The sequence below is a fragment of the Euprymna scolopes genome, chromosome 33 (genome assembly GCF_053919585.1).
Source record: "Euprymna scolopes isolate OS-2025 chromosome 33, ASM5391958v1, whole genome shotgun sequence".
NCBI classification, from domain to species: Eukaryota; Metazoa; Mollusca; class Cephalopoda; order Sepiida; family Sepiolidae; genus Euprymna; species Euprymna scolopes.
In genome coordinates, this window is record NC_136514.1 from 61664253 (window position 1) to 61680150 (window position 15898).

At 35.2% G+C, this 15898-nt stretch overlaps 1 protein-coding gene across 1 annotated transcript in view; it reads right to left on the reverse strand.

Moving 5' to 3' along the window:
* Positions 1-15898, reverse strand: part of LOC145258256 (neuronal acetylcholine receptor subunit alpha-10-like) — an 800162-nt gene that overhangs the window by 58049 nt on the left and 726215 nt on the right. The window contains exon 6 of the mRNA XM_080116238.1: positions 755-799. Within this exon, the coding sequence (XP_079972364.1) occupies positions 755-799 (45 nt within the window). The remainder of the gene's footprint in view (positions 1-754; positions 800-15898) is intronic.

A 15898-nucleotide genomic window follows, 5' to 3' on the forward strand; every position in this document is an offset into this window, starting at 1 on the left:
GTATCCACATTGAAGGCAGGAGATTTTGCTGCAAGTTGTATAGGTTGGAGGTATTTTGGTTGAAGTCTATCGGAGCACGTTGTAAAACTATCACAGTGACTCGACACTGCGACGATATGACAAACTCTGGACTTTACAGACAGAGCTGGGCCTATTATGTTAGAAAGTATTGTTTCGTTTTAGGTTTACATTCACACTACCAGTTATCAAAAGAGCTCTATTCCTATTACGAACAGAAATGCTTTATGCTAATTGAAAACTGATATTTCACTTACAAAGATGAGTGACACGCAATACAGATATCTAGTTACAAGAACACACACACGTACACATACATGCACACATATTTATGTAGTAGTCTAGTTTGAGAATGTATTTGTAGGATAAAAATTAGGAAATATTATCGAGTTTATATAACAGTACTCATTAATAAACGGAGATCTTCATATTACTCTTTATTCATACAGACATGTACAAGTTTTGCTACAATGGCATGACAATGTTTCGATCTGTAGTTATAAATAATTAATATCTCATCAAGCTAAAAGTTTTTCTTTTCATTTAGATAACCTTGTACATAGCTATATATATATATATATATATATATATATGTGTGTGTGTGTGTGTGTGTGTGTGTGTGCGTGTGTGTGAGTGCATGTGTGCGCGTGTGCGTGTGTGCATACACACATGCCCCCCATATATATATATATATATATATATATATATATATATATATATATATATATATACTTACCTGGTCGATGAATACATTTGTCGTCAACACCTGATGTCTCTCGTCCTGAAATTAAACAAATATATAATTTAACTTACAATGTCATATTCAGCTGTGCAAAAATAAAAATAATAAATAATAATCGATAATAAAACACAATCCAATTAATAGAACAAAAGTGATCGTTTGTGTTTTGTTTGTTTTTTGCAGAGTCAAGCAGAAATGATTAATCACCCCCACCACCACCATCACCATTATCATCATCATCATTATCATCAAGTTTACTTTTCGTTTTCTTGTCTCATACTTGAGGTTAGACTTTTCATGAATAACTTCCAACTTTTCTTGCTTGTTGCTATTTTTCTTGTGTCCTCCAGCATAATCTCAATGAAAGGTTCTCGTTAGATCACTGAAGGTAAGCAACGTGGAGCCTGACCATTACCAGATGGATGACCATTTAGAAACGCTCGGAGTTGTATGCCATCTTTCCATGATTGGGGTATACATACGGCTAGAGATCGCTTGTGAATTTCGTATTTCCTGTAAACTTCCGCTTTCGAAGGAAGCCGGTATAGCTCGCTCAGGGCTAATACCACATTAGTCTAAAGAGGATGTCATCAACTTGTCATCAATTGATCCTCTGTTTTAAACGGCTATCACTAATCTCTTGTCCATCGATATCAGTGTGGACATACTTTGGAGCATTTGGCACATTATCTTCCTGATGATGTCATTAGCCTAGATCCAAGAGTGGAACTGATGGCTATGAAGCATTAAAGTCTTTGATAATTCTTTTTTAAAATACCTGACCAAGCAGAGAAAGAGATTCATAATATCATCTTAAAAATCTATTTCAATGAGAATATTCCGACGTGGTGGTGAAATAAGCAATGGCGCAAACTAAAGATCTACATGTGACAAATTGGAATTCCGAAATGAGAGCATGATTTGGGAGTGATAAGATTAGATTCTAAAAGAAAAAAAAGGCATAAATAAAGACCTGGCTAGAAATAAAGTAGTTAAAAAACATTCACAGATGTTAAACAGATGTTAAACAGATGTTAAACAGATGCCGCTGATGTTGATCATTATGATGCTGATGATTATGATGCTGATCATTATGATGTTGATCATTATGGTGTTGATCATTATGATGCTGATGATTTCATCTTACTAGTATGTCGTAAAAATAAAGTGAAATGTACATATTCCTTTTTATTCTTGTTTTCCTTTTACTTCATTGTTCTCAAAAATCAAAGAAACACTTTTTAGGGCTAACAATTGATTTATGCGATATGAAGTATAATGGGGGAGGGTCACCTCAAATACACAAACGGAATGTTCAAGAAAGATTATCGCTACAGTCCTCTGTCTCTATTATCGTTGCCTTCTCTCCTGCCTGATCGGGAATAATCTCCCAGCACCGAAAAATGAACATCGTTTTATAGTTTCCATCTTCACGCACACACGAGATTACGCAAGAACGGACGAAATAAAAATACTGGCCGCCATGTTTGTTCTTCCTTTCCTTCGCCTGAACTCACTCGCTGAGCACCCACGGTAAGACTTGTCTTTCTTGCTTCTAACCACATGCCTCCCTGATCTCAAGATCACATTTCGTAGTCTCTCATCCACTGTGGCGGTCGCCTCTCTCTACTTGGCCTCTGATGTGTCTCGTCCTCCTCCTGTGGCTGCACACACCCCTGCACTGATTTGCCCTCCACTGGTCTGACGTCGAGAATGTGCCTCGGGATTCCTTCCACCACAATGTTGTTACTAGTGTTCCTCCCAGTCACGCGACCTCTACTCCATTGTGTGGTGAAGCGCGTCCCCGGTGGCTTCACCCATACCTCGTCCCTGAGTTTAATTGTACCTGTGGCCTCTACTTCTCGGCTTGTCGGCTCCACCCTGGGATGTCTCCAGGAATATGCAAACGTTGACAGTTGCGGGACCGTTTCTGGTACTTGTCCCAGTTTAGGCGACATGTTATACCAGAAGACGGCTTGCTCAGGTGAGGTGCCTCCTCTTTCCGCAACTGCCTTTATGGTGCGGTGGTTTCTCTCCACGATCCCGTTGCCACTGGGTCTGTAGGCAGTTCTGAAAAATTGTTGGATCTTCTATTTCTTCAGTACTTCTGTCACTGCTACTGACTTGAATGCAGTCCCGTTGTCGGTTGATAACTCTTCGACGAGGCCTCACTCCAAAAACACCTCATCAAGGATTGCCGCTATTTCATTGCCTGTTCCTCCACGTAGCTTCTTCCATAGGGCAAATCGCCCGGGACCACAGTCAATCATGGTCAAGTAAAGTCCACCCCTGTAATGGGTGACATCGCATGCCAGTCTCTCCCAGGTCCCACTCACCTCCAATTGGGCAGCTTCATGCGTGCTTGGAGCAAGATCAATCGACTGACATCTGTCGCATGTCCTGACCACTTGCCTCACTTGCTCCTTGGTGATTCTTGGGTCGACTTTTTTCATTAAGTACCAAGTCCTCTCTACCCCATATTGTGCAAATTGTGCAGTTCTCGCACGCCAACATCATCTAGATCCGATGCAGCAACAACATCTTTCTTTGGCAACAGCCAACTCTTCTTCACTCTCGTGAGAGCATCTGCTCTGTTCTTTTCAGAAGCCACCATGTCTACGCGAAGCTTCAAACAAAACTCTTGCATCAGCTCAACCAGCACCCCAAGCCTGTGCTTCACTAACATCTCCGCAGCTCCTTTCGTTTTTAACCTTTTTTCGTTTGAAGTGAGAGACTTTAGCCAAGCAAACACCGTGGCAGAGTCTGTTTTGATGCAGATGTCACGTAGTTCCCATTTCAAGGCCAGATTGACTCCTTTTATTGTCGCGTCTAATTCCGCCACATTGATGTGGCTGACGTCATTCTTTTTCCTCAACCAGGCTGCATCTTTTGCAACTACTCCTCCAATTTCCAAAACGACCCCTGTTGCAATGCTGTTCGCATCGCACTACACGACTCCATCCAATGTTCGCGGTACGTTCCAGGTTCCCCGGACTGGGTCTTGCTGTTCTGCTTCTTTCAGGAGCTCTTCCATCATGGCGACCGTTCTTTCTCCCACCTTATCATTCCATCCTCGTCCTTCGGCGTGTCTCTTTATGTAGCTGCATGCTGGTCTAAGCCAGCTAGCAACGGGATAATGTCCAATCAACTTTCCGCATATGGAAAAAAAGTTCACGTCTGTTGAGCTCCTGCTTCAGTTGTGGGATCTCGTTTCCCCTGCGAAACTCTAGGCCGCCTGGCGCACCTCGTTTCAGTTTTAGGCCCAAAGCAGCCCCTCCGTCTAATTTTTCCGGCTCTTTGGCGACCAACCCGAACCTCTTCAAATGAGTCACCACCTTCTTGGCAGTTAACACAGTCTCATTCACCAGAATGTCGTCTATGTATGAGCTCACTACCCCATCTCCCTTTCCCATTGTCTCCAGAATCTTCCTGAGGATAGTTGACATAATCTTGGGTGCGGAATTTAACTCGAACCCCACTCGTGTAAGGCAGTAGGTTTTGGCTTTGTACTTGACTAACTGATATTTCCAGAGCTTCTTGACAACATGGAGTTGCAAATAGGCAAATTTTAGATCTACCAACGTAGATGCGCCATTCATCTGCCTCCATTCCCTAATGGTCTCACTGCACACATCTACAGTGTCGCCTCCCGTATTGCACTTAACATGGCCGTTCAGCTCTCGGAAATCCAGGACCGGTCTTACTTTCCCTTTAGTTGTTTGCAGAACGGCCATCAACGGCAAAATACCCGACTCCACGTCATCCGTCCAAGGCATCAGTATTCCCTCCTCAATCCATTGGTCATCTTCTTGCTCAAACTCCTTTCTCGCCCCTCCTCTAAGCGAATTTGTGTAGCACGCCACCCTGTTTGTCAGCGATGGCGCTTGATGTTTCCATGCCCACTCCACCGTCCCCCGCTCTCCGTCGAATTCGGCTCGGAAGTCCTGATCTTTGATCGACAATTTTCTTTCTTCCCCGGTTTTGTTGATCCCTCTGGGGGCTTGCTCCGTCACCGCGCACTCAGCTAGTCCGAACCTCTCGTTGTTACATGTGATGGTAACACTTCCAAGGGGGCATATAAAATCCATTCCAATGATGGCTTGGACGCCAGGCACCAGGCGATCAGTGACAATTGCATGGACCCTCATCCGACGTTCAGCAATATCAATAGTGACGGTCTTCCTCCCTCGACACTTCACTCGCGACCCATCGAATGCCACTACTTCACCCTTCCCTTTCCATCTTCCGACCAGGGTAGTGTGCACCATGGTAGTGGTGCAGCCATTGTCAATCAGGGCCATAACTTCCCGTCCTTTCACCGCAATCTTCTGTTTGGGCATTTGCTGCGGGTGCGCCACTATTCTCGAATCGGGGCGGCCGCTGGCGCATCGGCCTTGTCTCGCCAGTTTCCCGAACGTGCATTTTACCGCTAAATGGCCTCTCCAATTACATTTCTAACACACTGTCCGTTGCAAGAACTTCCTGCAGTCTCTTCTCATGTGTGGTCCCCCGCATTCGAAGCATGCAATCCCCGGGTTCGGCAGATTCCTGCCCACATCCTGCTGTACCGTTGCTGTCGTTCCTCCAGGCTCCGTGGGCTGGGTGCTCACCAAGATTTTTGCAGTTTTAAGCAGCTCACTCACATCCAGCGTCTCCACTCCCGGGACCTGCTGCAACCTTTTCGATATCTCTTCCGGGAACCCGGTAACGAAAGTCATCTTGACTACGTGACTCGTGGCGTGTCCCCTCATGCCCGACAACTCAACCAATCTCCTTATCTCATTCGCGTAGATATCAACAGATTCACCAGTCCACCTCCTCTCTTTCGAAAGGCCCCTCTGCAAAAGCTTCGATCAGTCGACCCTTGATGGCGTCCGCGTCACCCTGTTCCCGCTCGCTGAGCTCCAAATAGAGGGCCAATGCGTCCCCTTCTAGAAACAGTGGTATTACTGCGGCCACATCATCCAGCCTCTGAATCCTTGCTACAAGTTCCACTTTTTTTAAGCCACGCCACCACATCACCGTCGCCATTAAATGGCTTAATCATGTTGCTTAAGCTTGCGTTGGCCATCGCCGAAATAGCTTGAAGTATAATGGGGGTGGGTCACCTCAAATACACAAACGGAATGTTCAAGAAAGATTATCGCTACAGTCCTCTGTCTCTACTCTCGTTGCCTTCTCTCCTGCCTGATCGGGAATAATCTCCCAACACCGAGAAATGAACATCGTTTTATAGTTTCCATCTTCACGCACACACGAGATTACGCGAGAACGGACGAAATAAAAATGCTGGCCGCCATGTTTGTTCTTCCTTTTCTTCGCCTGAACTCACTCGCTGAGCACCCACGGTAAGACTTGTCTTTCTTGCTTCTAACCACACGATATATATATTCAGAGTGCTCAAGCAAGGTTTTCTTCTACGTCACAACCGTTGAGTTAGTATAGAAGTAAAAGAACATGAATTTTCCATCAATCATTAAATTTCCTCTAATAACAAGTTAAATACATTATAACACATTCTTCTTGTGATCTATTATTTGATGGAATAACCAGACAGGTCCTTGTACATGAGTTAAAATAACTAGGAGGTGCACTTTACCTCGTATATTTGGTTAGGGCTTATTTGCAGGGTGAAATATCTTCATGCCCAGTTGCTCTGATTAATCCCTATATATAGAGACTGAAGACACATGAGGATCGTGTTTACTATGTAATTCAAAATTACACGTATAAAAGGTTGCACGTGAGTTGCATAAATGCAAACAATGGGCAGGAAAGGAGGTAACCTGTAGCATCATGGAAAGCAATTTTATGATTCTAGATAATTCGGAAGGCGGTTTATCGCGTAGACAGTTTTTCTTGATGATTTGATGACACGTCGCAGTAGTTCGTTGCTTCTTCCGTTTTCATTATTGATTTGTGGTGATGTGCGTTGGTTAAGAGCAACGCTTGTAAATGATGAAAGTACATGATTGGTGTTTTACAATTCTTTGGGATAATTTTCTCACAGTATACACACACAATATATATATATATATATATATATATACGTTATATGGTAGAACTATGCCCCCCACACACACACAACCTGTGAAAAAACAAGTTACGCTTGTTAATGGGAGCCATTGTCGGCCCAGTATAATAGCGGTTATTGGCGCTCGTGGCCAAAATGAATGTATCTTGGCGAAATACTGACGCATTCCATATATATTTGTACATTGAAGAGTTTAGCTTCCAAATAATTGCGTAATATTATTAAAAGAAATATGTAGTGTAAATAAAATTGTTGGCAAATCAGTTTGTTTTATTTCGTTCAATAAATGTCCGTATTTATATTTCGGCAGGATAAAAATAAAAAACGTAACATCGTCGTCGTTGTCATGGTCGACGAAGACGTCAGTGTTTGTTTATTTTAAATTTTTTAGGAAAAATCTTAATATAAAAGGTTTTAGGAAAAATCTTAATAAACGTCACAAATATTTGGGAATTAAACTTCTAAATGTATAAATCCATATGTAATACGTAGTTTTGAAATATCACTAGTGGACACGTAGACGGTGTTTTATTTTATGTTATTAGGAAAAATCTGAATGTAAAAGCTGCACATATTTGGGAGCTGAAATGTGCAATATTTAAATATGTAATTTGTCGTTTTCATACATCAATAATTACACGCAGTGTGTTTAATCGTATAATAACTGTTTTATATTGACGAAGATTTCGTTGTCGTAAATATGTCTGGTAGTCATGACATATTGTAACATTACTAAGCGTTCGTTTATGGAGTGAGGAACTAGATTCCGGAATATGAGAATTTTCAGAGGTCAGCGAATCAGAATGGACGCAATTAGGGAGGGAGACATTATTATTTATGAATCGGAAATTGGAAAGATTAGGTTATCTACATGTATATTTGAGTCAATTACAATCCGTGTAAGCACACTATCTGTGGAACGTGTAGAAATTTATCCAGTGACAAATGGTAGTGGTGGACGGACTGAATATTTAGAGAGGAAAATAGGGACCCTTTTCTTTGAAAATGGTGCGATTGTGATGGTGTTGCTCGTCGGATGCAATGTAGCATTTTATTATCACGACTGAATGTGTATAAAATGGTGCTCAAAAGAAGATAGTGGCTATTAGGCTAGATGTATTGAATTTGTATGTGGCATTTGTATCTACGATACTTTTGTCCAGAGGAGAATTTCTGTTGTCATTTTTTTATATAGGAGATTATGCATATGTAATATTCTATATTATACTCGGTGTATATGCCTTATACGGCATAATCACATTGGTACACCGATTCACGTTAGATTTTCAAAGATAAGTTGAGTCTGGTCAGTGCTAGATGCGTGACCATTTAGGAATAATAAACGCTGTATATGGGCAAAGAGAATGGAACATTCGAAGTATCTAGCATGCCGACTATGGTACAAACCTGGAATTACAAACAATAATGAAGTGGAAGGAAACCAGGAAAGGTTCTTCCTATAGGAGTGTTCAAACCATGATGATGATGATGATGATGATGGTGATGGTGATGATTCTGATGCTGATGATTATGCTGATGATGATCATGTTGATGCTTATTATGATTCTGATGCTAATGATGATGTATCTTTACCTATCTCCTATTCCAGAATAAGAGCACCTGCTACAAAGCATGGTCACTCCAACCTGTTGCATTAAGCAAAAAATATTGTTTTAAAGCATTACTTTAACACACGTGTAACTAAATATTGCTAGATATGCTGAAGTGCTGTTCTGAATCAATTATTTGTAAGTGACTAAGAACTTGAGAGCAAAGCAGCCCGATGAAAAGAAATAAAAACTATCATGTCAGAAATTCAGCCTGCTTATGTAAACATTTAAGAAAATCAATGGATAATAAAGAAAAGGGCAATATATTAAGATGCAAATGTTTCAGCGACTTTTGTGTGTTTGCTGATCAATTGATGATGATTGCATTACATTGATTTTTGCATTCAAAATAATGACTTCAAACAGAAATTTCAGAAGAAATTCAATAACTATAATAAACCATGTTTGCACTACAGAACATATCAGGCGATCTTTCTCTTCATGTCTAAAGTAATTGCTTAAGAAGAAAAGAGCATATTTCAAGGCAATTATTGGGATTTATATGATTTGCAAGGTAAACAACAAAAGTGGGGAGTTAGGCAGCAAGATGTTTGTTTGCATCACGTTTGCTTTTCTGCATATTGGTAATGTTGGGAACTGAGGGTGAATTTCAAAGGCAAGAGCTCCGACGAAAGAAGCTATTTAAGTAGAAAATTTTTCAATATCTATTGACATATACAGTCGAAGGTATTTTTATTGATATGTGTAATGAAGACATCAAAGCACATTTCGTAAAAGCTCAGAGATGTAATATCACGGTTATGCAAGGAGCTAAAACTTGGCAAAAGTGCATTGACTCTTAAGTTAGATACATTCTATCGCAAAGTGAGACGTTAGTTATTTGTACACACACCAATGTTGGCAATACTACACATGCATTAGCGAATAGTAGCTTATAGAGATATATAGGATATTTGTGTGAGAAGTTTACTAGCTCAACGAAGAGAACCTATCTTCTTTTAAGCAGTTAATTTTCTATATTCATTCCAGTTTATAGGGATCTATCTTGAGAGCAGTGCTATGTTGCATGATGTGTGAGTTATCAGCGAAAGAGAGAAAGGCTATGTTCACATCTATCGAGATTCGGAGTACATGATTCGGAATACAACTATTGTATTTCACAAGCTGCGGGGTGTTTGTGTTTAATTGTTATATAAGAATTTGAATAATTGCAGAAATTTCCGAGTCGTAACATATCTGCCTCCCGTAATATTCAGTTAACAGAATCAAACTCAGTTTTTCATAACGCATAAGCAGACAATGTTTTTAATTGTTTTATATCTTTTTTCAACTTTTCTTGTGTTAGTGAGTAAGCTGAGGGAGTCTTGTTACGTATTAAGAAACCTACATAAATGGTAATTAGGGTCCCTAGTGTGCATTTTTGACAAGAGTTACACTGACTGCAAAGTAAAATCATTCTCAAAGTTGAATAGGCTTTTTAATAGCAATGTCAGAGCAAGAAAAACAACTTAGGTAATCAACCAAACCAACGAACAACGTCACTGAGACATTAGTAGCTACTGTGAATTATAAGAGCATCCAATGTGGGGATTTGTGCAGCAAGATATTTGTTCACACTACATTTAATTTTCTGTATCTAGAAAATTCCAACGGCAATCACTTCAATAAAAGAAGATATTAAAGTAAAACATTTTATGACATCTTAACACATTTACAAAGAAAGGGTGTGATTTTGCAAATTGTCGTTCTGATCGGCTGTATTTCTGTTGAGTTGGCACAAGTTCAGTAAGTTCGCCGGAGCACATTCTGTTGAAGTACTTGTAATCACCGACACGTAAAATTGCGACAATAGGACAGAGGCTAAGACTTGGTGGATAGCGAGGAATCTATTAGATTAGAAGCTCTCCTTTTTTAATTCGTTTTTTAGTCCCGCAGATAAATGTCTCACATTTGTGTTTAAATTTTCCTTGCTTGCGTTTAATCGGTACTGATTTGATTTTCAACAAGATATCACCCGTTTCTAAAATGTAATTTCCAAAACATCTGGGCACACAATCGCTCAGCCGAATTGATTTCTTCTTTCTTTTTATTTCATAACCATATTTTTAAAATATACATTTGTATCAAAATTACCAAACTGTTAGTATTTACCTATTTCTTTGACTAAATGTGAAAGTTTCCCCCCCAAAATTTAGGAATTAAATGTTTCTTATTAAAAGTTTTGTTTATAGTCAAGATTGTATCCACAGACAGAACGACGGTGTCACGCAAGATATGATCTCTTTTGATTAATGATTATCTTCTACTCAGATAACGTGAAAGTCACCTCTTTTCTCCATGTTAAGAATGTCTTTTTTGTCTGCTTGATTATGTCTAATTACCCAATCAAATGGACAGCGGGGACCGGAAGTAATAAAGAGCAGACAATCTTGACTATAACAACAAATAGTATATCAAGTAGCGAACTTTGCGAAGCGATAACAAACTGACAAAGTTAGATAGTTTTACATATGATTACTCGATGAGATAGGATGTGATAAAATGAGAATCAAGACAAAAACCGTCCGGTTTGATATCGCTGAATCCTTGGAGGACAACCAGTGACGTTATCGCAGGAAGTGTTAAGACGATTCCTTTTTAGCTGCAGAAGACAGTGTCGAGATTTTAACGCGTTGTTTATCGATCGAATGAACTCAAGTATTTGAGATCTCGTGAAACGAGCGTCAGAGAATGAATCCTAATGCGATTCAACAGATTTCTTTCAGCCAATAAGAACACTTGGCCGACTTATTTCGAAGTAAAGTAAGAATAATGTAGGTCTGTTGGAATCAAGTCAATCTACATATTGACTTTCAGGTTTCCCATCCAACAAAGCAGACCTGCACCGGACATTTTTTTATGAAAAGACGATTTTCCAAACAGTTCCTTTTCTTTTCTTTGTAATTCATGTCCATACTAAGAAACCATAATGCCACATAATGTACTGCGTAAGAAACTAAGGATGATACGAGCAGTCGTTTAAGAGGACGGCCTAAGTAGAGAGTTGTTCAGAAAGATGTTTGTTCACATTACATTTACATTTCTTCATACTGATGATATCGAGGAAAAAGGGTAGAAATAAAAAAAAAAACAAGTAAAAAATATTCTCATGGCCTATAGAGTCGAAGGTAGTTTTGTTGCGGTAAGTTAATCGAAACATATTCCGGCGAAGTATTTGTAAAAAGAAAAGAATGAAACATTGCTGTGATGTATAAGCATACCGATCATATTTTACTATACTTGTCGCGTTATTAGAACGGTTCAGGATGCAGTATTTAGTAACAGAGGTTTTGAGTCCGAACCTTCACCGCTACTTTTTCTTTCTACACTTTTGTATTTTTTAGCAAAAATATTTGATTTGACTTTTGTTTAAGCATTGGACTATCATATTCCTCCTTTTGGCATTGGTCGATTTTGAATCCAATATTGGATGCTTATTTGAATACTAATTTTTAATCTAATATTGGATTCTTATTTGAATACTAATTTTGAATCTAATATTGGATGCTTATTTAAATACTAATTTTGAATCTAATATTGGATGCTTATTTGAATACTAATTTTGAATCTAATATTAGATGTTTTTTTGAATACTAATTTTGAATCTAATATTGGATGCTTATCTGAATACTAATTTTGAATCTAATATTGGATCCTTATTTGAATACTAATTTGAATATAATATTGGATGCTTATTTGAATACTAATTTTGAATCTAATATTGGATGCTTATTTGAATACTAATTTTTATCTAATATTGGATGCTTATTTGAATACTAATTTGAATCTAATATTGGATGCTGCTTTGAATACTAATTTGAATCTAATATTGGATGCATATTTGAATACTAATTTGAATCTAATATTCGATGCTTATTTGAATACTAATTTTGAATCTAATATTGGATCCTCATTTGAATACTAATTTAAATCTAATATTGTATCCTTATTTGAATACTAATTTGAATCTAATATTGGATGCTTATTTGAATACTAATTTGAATCTAATATTGGATGCTAATTTGAATACTAATTTGAATCTAATATTGGATGCTTATTTGAATACTAATTTGAATCTAATATTGGATGCTTATTTAAATACTAATTTTGAATCTAATATTGGATGCTTATTTGAATACTAATTTGAATCTAATATTGGATGCTTATTTGAATACTAATTTGAATCTAATATTGGATGCTGCTTTGAATACTAATTTGAATCTAATATTGGATCCTCATTTGAATACTAATTTGAATCTAATATTGTATCCTTATTTGAATACTAATTTGAATCTAATATTGGATGCTTATTTGAATACTAATTTTAATCTAATATTGGATGCTTATTTGTATACTAATTTTAATCTAATATTGGATGCTTATTTGAATACTAATTTTAATCTAATATTGGATGCTTATTTGAATACTAATTTTGAATCTAATATTGGATGCTTATTTGAATACTAATTTGAATCGAATATTGGATGCTTATTTGAATACTAATTTGTAATCTAATAATGGATGCTTATTTGAATACTAATTTGAATCTAATATTGGATGCTTATTTGAGTACTAATTTTGAATCTTATATTGGATGTTTATTTGAATACTAATTTTGAATCTAATATTGGATGCTTATATTAATACTAATTTTGTAATCTAATATTGGATCCTTATATGAATACTAATTTTGAATCTATTATTGGATGCTTATTTGAATACTTCTTTTATTCTAACATTGGATGCTTATTTGAATACTAATTTTAATCTAATATTGGATCCTCATTTGAATACTAATTTGAATCTAATATTAGATCCTTATTTGAATACTAATTTGAATCTAATATTGGATGCTTATTCGAATACTAATTTTGAATCTAATATTAGATGCTTATTTGAATACTAATTTGAATCTAATATTGGATGCTACTTTGAATACCAATTTGAATCTAATATTGGATGCTTATTTGAATACTAATTTTTAATCTAATATTGGATGCTTATTTGAATACTAATTTGAATCTGATATAGGATTCTTATTTGAATACTAATTTGAATCTAATATTGGATGCTTATTTGAATACTAATTTTGAATCTTATATTGGATCCTTATTTGAATTCTAATTGGAATCTAATATTGTATCCTTATTTGAATACTAATTTGAATCTTATATTGGATGCTTATTTGAATACTAATTTGAATCTAATATTGGATGCTTATTTGAATACTAATATTCAATCAAAAATTGGATGCTTATTTGAATACTAATTTTGAATCTAATATTGGATCCTTATTTGAATTCTAATTTGAATCTAATATTGTATCCTTATTTGAATACTAATTTTGAATCTCATATTGGATGCTTATTTGAATACTAATTTGAATCTAATATTGGATGCTTATTTGAATACCAATTTTAATCTAATATTGGATCCTTATTTGAATACTAATTTTGAATCTAATATTGGATCCTTATTTGAATTCTAATTTGAATCTAATATCGTATCCTTATTTGAATACTAATTTGAATCTAATATTGGATCCTTATTTGTAATTCTAATTTGAATCTAATATTGGATTCTTATTTGAATACTAATTTTGAATCTAATATTGGATGCTTATTGGAATACTAATTTGAATCTAATATTGGATGCTTATTTGAATACTAATTTGAATCTAATATTAGATGCTTATTTAAATACGAATTTGAATCTAATATTGGATGCTTGTTTGAATACTAATTTTATTCTAACATTGGATGCTTATTTGAATACTAATTTGAATCTAATATTGGATCCTTATTTGAATGATAATTTGAATCTAATATTGGATCCTTATTTGAATACTAATTTAAATCTAATATTGGATGCTTATTAGAATACTAATTTTGAATCTAATATTAGATGCTTATTTGAATACTAATTTTGAATCAAATATTGGATGCTCCTTTGAATACTAATTTGAATCTAATATTGGATGTTTATTTGAATACCAATTTGAATCTAATATTGGATGCTTATTTGAATACTAATTTTGAATCTAATATTGGATCATCATTTGAATACTAATTTGAATCTAATATTGTATCCTTATTTGAATACTAATTTGAATCTAATATTGGATGCTTATTTGAATACTAATTTGAATTTAATATTGGATGCTAATTTGAATACTAATTTGAATCTAATATTGGATGCTTATTTGAATACTAATTTTAATCTAATATTGGATGCTTATTTAAATACTAATTTGAATCTAATATTGGATGCTTATTTGAATACTAATTTGAATCTAATATTGGATGCTTATTTGAATACTAATTTGAATCTAATATTGGATGCTGATTTGAATACTAATTTGAATCTAATATTGGATCCTCATTTGAATACTAATTTAAATCTAATATTGTATCCTTATGTAATACTAATTTGAATCTAATATTGGATGCTTATTTGAATACTAATTTTAATCTAATATTGGATGCTTATTTGAATTCTAATTTGAATCTAATATTGGATGCTTATTTGAATACTAATTTTAATCTAATATTGGATGCTTATTTGAATACTAATTTTGAATCTAATATTGGATGCTTATTTGAATACTAATTTGAATCGAATATTGGATGCTTATTTGAATACTAATTTGTAATCTAATAATGGATGCTTATTTGAATACTAATTTGAATCTAATATTGGATGCTTATTTGAGTACTAATTTTGAATCTTATATTGGATGTTTATTTGAATACTAATTTTGTAATCTAATATTGGATCCTTATTTGAATACTAATTTTGTAATCTAATATTGGATCCTTATTTGAATACTAATTTGAATCTATTATTGTATGTTTATTTGAATACTTCTTTTATTCTAACATTGGATGCTTATTTGAATACTAATTTTAATCTAATATTGGATCCTCATTTGAATACTAATTTGAATCTAATATTAGATCCTTATTTGAATACTAATTTGAATCTAATATTGGATGCTTATTCGAATACTAATTTTGAATCTAATATTAGATGCTTAGTTGAATACTAATTTGAATCTAATAATGGATGCTTCTTTGAATACTAATTTGAATCTAATATTGGATGCTGCTTTGAATACCAATTTGAATCTAATATTGGATGCTTATTTGAATACTAATTTTTAATCTTATATTGGATGCTTATTTGAATACTAATTTGAATCTGATATAGGATTCTTACTTGAATACTAATTTGAATCTAATATTGGATGCTTATTTGAATACTAATTTTGAATCTTATATTAGATCCTTATTTGAATTCTAATTTGAATCTAACATTATATCCTTATTTGAATACTAATTTGTATCTTATATTGGATGCTTATTTGAATACTAATTTGAATCTAATATTGGATGCTTATTTGAATACTAATATTCAATCAAAAATTGGATGCTTATTTGAATACTAATTTTGAATCTAATATTGGATCCTTATTTGAATTCTAATTTGAATCTA